General features: G+C 49.1%; 1 protein-coding gene across 3 annotated transcripts in view; it reads left to right on the top strand.

Annotated features, from left to right (window-relative positions):
- Nucleotides 1-5000, top strand: part of LOC126577268 (sodium-coupled monocarboxylate transporter 1) — a 48166-nt gene that overhangs the window by 18302 nt on the left and 24864 nt on the right. For all 3 annotated transcript variants that reach the window (XM_050238759.1, XM_050238761.1, XM_050238760.1), the window contains one exon: nt 4810-4925. In XM_050238759.1, the coding sequence (XP_050094716.1) occupies nt 4810-4925 (116 nt within the window). The remainder of the gene's footprint in view (nt 1-4809; nt 4926-5000) is intronic.

Here is a 5000-nt window from a genome sequence, read left to right as displayed (position 1 = left end):
AAACCGTCGAAATAGCGGCGCGGAAATTGGTGTCGACTTAAAAGTTGCTTCATTTTCTACCACCATCACCCCCTGGCCCCGGTTCCCATGTCCGCCCGTCCGTGTCCTCGTGTTGTCGTGAAATTGTTTGCCTGTAATCGATTCCGGATGTGAGAATTACGGTTGACGTCACCGTTCGTTCGTTCGTTCGTACGTTCGTCGTTAGCAGGATTGTTGGGATTGGGTTTGGCATTGCGCCGTGTATGGTTCCTTGGTGATGGTTGGGCGCTACTAGATGTGCTCTAGCGCTCCGGCATCTGAACCGGCCCTTCTATCGCTCGCGAGAGAGAGCAAAGGGATGGAAAGTGTCACTTTCTGCTAGTGCACTGGGAGCGTCGGGAGCGGAGAGAAGGAAAGAAGATTTTATTTTACTTTGAGTGACAATCAAATGCGAAAACGTGTTGAACGCGACACGCGACGCCAAGTGATGTCGCTTGTGATTCTTCTTTTTCGTTCGCTCGCTCGTCCGGCGAGTGCTCGAATAACGGCTGAGCCGAGACGGCTCTTCGAACACTTATTACAACCCCGGCCACCGGGAGCCAGGAGCGCTTCACAGAGACTCGTGATCGCCGGATTGCGACCTTTTCCAGGGCCCGCAAGGGATTTGCAGATGCTGCTTGCTTTTAAAGACCTGCTCCTAGTGTAACGCGCTCCTCCCGTCTCGGGGGAATGGTGCCAGGAAATGAGATTAAAAATTTCTTTGAAATCTGGATACGTATCCCCGTCTCCAGGTCAGATGGATATCCAGCACCTCGCGCCTAGAAGAGACGCTTACTAGAAAGCGATGATCTGAAGTGAATGATGAAGAAGTGGATGCCTCTTTAAGGGTATCGACGTTTTAAAGGGCAGAATCCTCTTCCTACAGAGGTGAGCAGATTGCGATTCTCATCTGCTTCGATTACTGTTTCTGCTTTCTGGAGACTAGTTGGATCCAGTTTCTGCAATCAACGGCTTATGGAGGAAAAATGGAAAGCAGAGTTTACCTTCATTTCCCATTCACATACCTGAGTGGGAAGACTGGTAAGGTCCAAGTGCTCCTGAGTTCAGCATTGGCTGAACAATTTAATTGAGAATCCAAGAAATGAATACTTGAGATAGCAGCGCCGTTTTTATAGCCAAGTAGAGTATGATCTGCATCTGCATCGGAACCAAAAAGTAAGATTACGTGGAGTGAAGAGTCGATTGATAAGAAACAAAGTAAATGAAATCTCGGGACTACCAGCTTTAGCACCAACTTGTGCTCCTTGTTGGGATGTGTTTTGTTGCATTCGATAATTTGATTTCCATGTTCCGTCCCAGATAATCCATCTGGATTGTTTCACGCTCTCGGTAGCCTTTTATGGGCGCCAAGGATGTATTTTTTATAGAATACCCTCGCCTATCCTAAAAGTTCCCTCAAGTGTGAGTATGTTTTAAAAAGGGAATTTCAAAACTCGCTCCAATCCAGCCCCAATCAGCTTCGCAATCCATTACACTAGCACTGCACTCGAAAGGCCGCCCTGAGGAGGATCCTGTTTTACTGCCCCGTAAACGTCTATCTTTTCCACCTCTCGCCACGCGATACTATCTTCTCTTTGCCCGCTTCTCCTGAAGATTGGCCAGGATTTGTTGCCAGTTTTAGGGGTTCCCTGGCACCCAGGCTCCAGCTGTCCACACAAGAAGCCGAAAATGGAATTCTGTCAATCTTCCTTCTTTCTCTCTATCTCTATCCATCCACTGTATTCCTGTTTCCAGAGCTAATCACACATATATCTCTTCGTGGACGTTTGTATGTGTGCTCTATTTACATCTCATTTACGACCTGGGTTATGAAGTCGACTGAGGCGCTTGTGATAATCTCTCTATAAATTGAACGTTATCCCTTTCTTCTTCTTCCGGTAAAAGGTGAGGGAAAGAAGAAGGGATGCTTCCGGATGGATGGCTAGGCACTCGCTCGAAAACATCCTTCCGACCGGGGGAGGGTCGTAAGGGTTCGCGGTGCGATGTTTACTGTTTTGGCCCGAACAAAGTGACGAAATGCTATGAATGCAACCAACAGAGGGCAGGGAATGCTGGTGCGGTGGTTAGTAGACCCAAGCCAAGCCAAGCAAATGGTAATATGATAATAAATAAGAAAGTGTGGCGCATAAAAGAAGATTAAACGACTTTTTGTTTGTTTGCGCTGTTCGTTGCGTTGCGCTCTCGGTCGGTTGGGTGGTTGGGCGGATCGTGTTAATACAATGTTTTGCTCACACTCCCCCCCCCCCCCCCACCCTGCCACACGCCGGTTGCCAATTCTTCGGTTGCCCCCTTTTTTCACTCAGCAGTTGCCAGTTCCGGCGCCGGCTTTATTGCTGCCGGAGCCGCAACCAGACCAAGGGCATGGAGGCACGGTGGCACGGTCCCTGCCAGCGACGTGGCAGGCTGCCAGCAACACGGGCGGGCGGTTTGGGGGTGATTGTTGTTGTGGAAGGAGCAAAAATCACTCGACAACAAGCGCTGGTGGCACAAAAAGACAAACAAAAGCGAGAAACAAAAATGTTGGCACGGTGGGTGCAAATTTGTTTGGACGATGCTTAATGCTCCATAGCACCCGCCTTCCACCGCCAAAAGTGCCTCCCTCTCAACCGGTTCGCTGGTACGTCTTTCGACGACCCTTTTCCAGCCTTCACATCATTAGAGAGAGGGAAGCTGAGCGAGAGCACACCACTAGGAATCACATTTTCGGCGCGACGCGACGTGTTTATATTCATATTGTTGTGTGTTTTGTGTGGGCGAGAAACCTTGCAGATCGAGGTCTTGGAGGAGGTTGGAGCCATCTTTTTTGCTTTTGTTTCGTTTGGTGGTTGTTTTTCGGAGGATTGTTCTCACCGAAGCGTCACTAAAAGCATTTCTGGGCCGGGAATTATGACACCAGCAGCGAAGGAGACAAGAGAAAGCGAGAGACCAGTGAGCAAGGCATTTAGTTCCATTCCTTTTTTTTTGCTCTTTGATTAACTTCCCCAAGAAAAGGGGAATTCCCCTCGGTCGGGAGTAGCGTGCTGCTGCTGGAGCGCTGATGGGATGAATGCCAGCAAATGGAATGATTGCCCCGTCATGGCGGGATGGCAAAAAGATTGTGCCGTTTTTCGGTCTCGGTTATTTGTTTTGTGGATGTGGACGCGGATGTTAGTTTTTAATTTTATTTATTGCTTTATTATCCCAGCCTGGTGCAGTGGGAACCGAGGGGAGGGGGAATTCCCTGAACAAGCATTCCATATTTGGCGGAGCAGCACCGGCATCAGCTTTAGCTGCCGAATGGCGTCACTAGAGCGTCGAATTCCAACAAAGGACGAATTGTTTCACTCGCTGTGCGTTTAAAGAAAATAAAAAAAAGCCAGTCAACGTTGTGCTTTGTAATGTAGTACACCTTCATAACCATCACCGTGGAATGCTACTACACAAACAGAACCCACTTTTCGACGTAAACTCCACGACCATCGCGCTGGCACAGTTCTCGTAAAGTCAACGTGAAGCCGTCAGCTACTGATTGCTGCTTCTTCCGTGCCCTCCGTGTTGTCACAAACTTTTTCGCAAAACTTTCGCCCACCCTAAGCGAGTAAGGTTGGTTTGAAAAAATGGAAAGTCATTCCACGACATGGTGCCACGGCCCATGGAGCGTTTAAAAAGGATTCGCACAAAAATCAGATCAACTCCACGGGGGGGGCTAGCAGGGAATGGAAAGCTGACAAAAAAGTGATTTAGCAAAGTTTTATTGTTCGCTACTTTGTGGCTCGCGCGCGCACGGCAATGGGAAAGGGTCAAACGGGGAATGTCAACTTCCATCGTGAGCCCTCTTCGCCCGCTTTCCCTTCGCCAGCGCAGAACTTACTTGTTCTGCATCAGCGAATTTGGCTGACGGAGGCGCCGCTTTCGTCAACATGATTATCGAGTCTGAGGGAGGTAGGAACGTCCAAGTAATGGGCGGTTGGAAGAAGAAAGAGAGACCAACAAGGGATATCCGAACAGCTCATCCTAATTGAATGCCTTCACTTCCGGAGACCCCGGCATTGAATCAAAAACAAAACACAACAAATGGTGAGGGAGAACCTGGGGTGTACTGTCACTCCGACGAAAGAGGGAAGTCAACGGGAAAGGATTGACACTTTTTTCCCTGCATTGCCAGTTCCCTCACAGAGAACTTCACTTTGGGGCATTGTGTGTCCATATGACGAACGACTCCGTGTCTAAAGTCGGTCTGTTTCGGAGTGAGCGAGCGCACAGCGGGAACGGGATCATTTATCATGCTGTTGGCCACTGTTTACCATCGGGCTTTGTCAAAACATGGCTTCCTGGGGGTTGTCCCTGGAGCAGCAGTAGCAGCAGGAGATTATTTAAAATTTCTCGATTGAGATACCTCCCCCCCCTGGGGTACCAGGAGCAGAAGACCGAGTGTTATCTTGGTATCTAGATCTTGGGCCTGGGCAGGGACTACGCTTGCGATAGGATTGAGTCCGGGGATTTTCATTGCGGGAGAGAGAGATGGTGGTCGTCGTGGAGGCAGTCTCGGATGCCATTAATCCATGTTCGGTCGATTTGGTGCTTGTCGAAGCGAATACCGGTGATCGGTAGCCGGTCATTTGTATTTATTTTAATTTTGCGAAGCAGATCTTAAGATTATCAACTCACAGTCACGGCGGATAACAGTATTGGGGGCAGTGATGTTGGTTCTGTGAATGTTTTTCATCTTACCGTTTGAACGCAGACTTATGTTTTTCCCTTATTTTTTCTCTTTCTTCCAATCTCTTCAAGGCCGTCGTGCTGCTGGTCTCGCTGGTGTTGATTCTCATCCTCGGCACCCACTACTCGGCCGGACTGTCGGATGTGTTCTCGCGGGCCTCGGATCAAGGAAGGATTGAGTTTTTCAAGTAGGTAGTCACCGTCAGAAACGTCCGCGTACTCATGTTTGAAGAATATAAATGGTTCGAGCGTGTCTCGGTGGG

This window comes from Anopheles aquasalis, chromosome 3 (assembly GCF_943734665.1).
Source record: "Anopheles aquasalis chromosome 3, idAnoAquaMG_Q_19, whole genome shotgun sequence".
Lineage (NCBI taxonomy): Eukaryota > Metazoa > Arthropoda > Insecta > Diptera > Culicidae > Anopheles > Anopheles aquasalis.
Note: the sequence above shows the minus strand (reverse complement) of the source record. Positions and strands in the feature narration are given on the sequence as shown.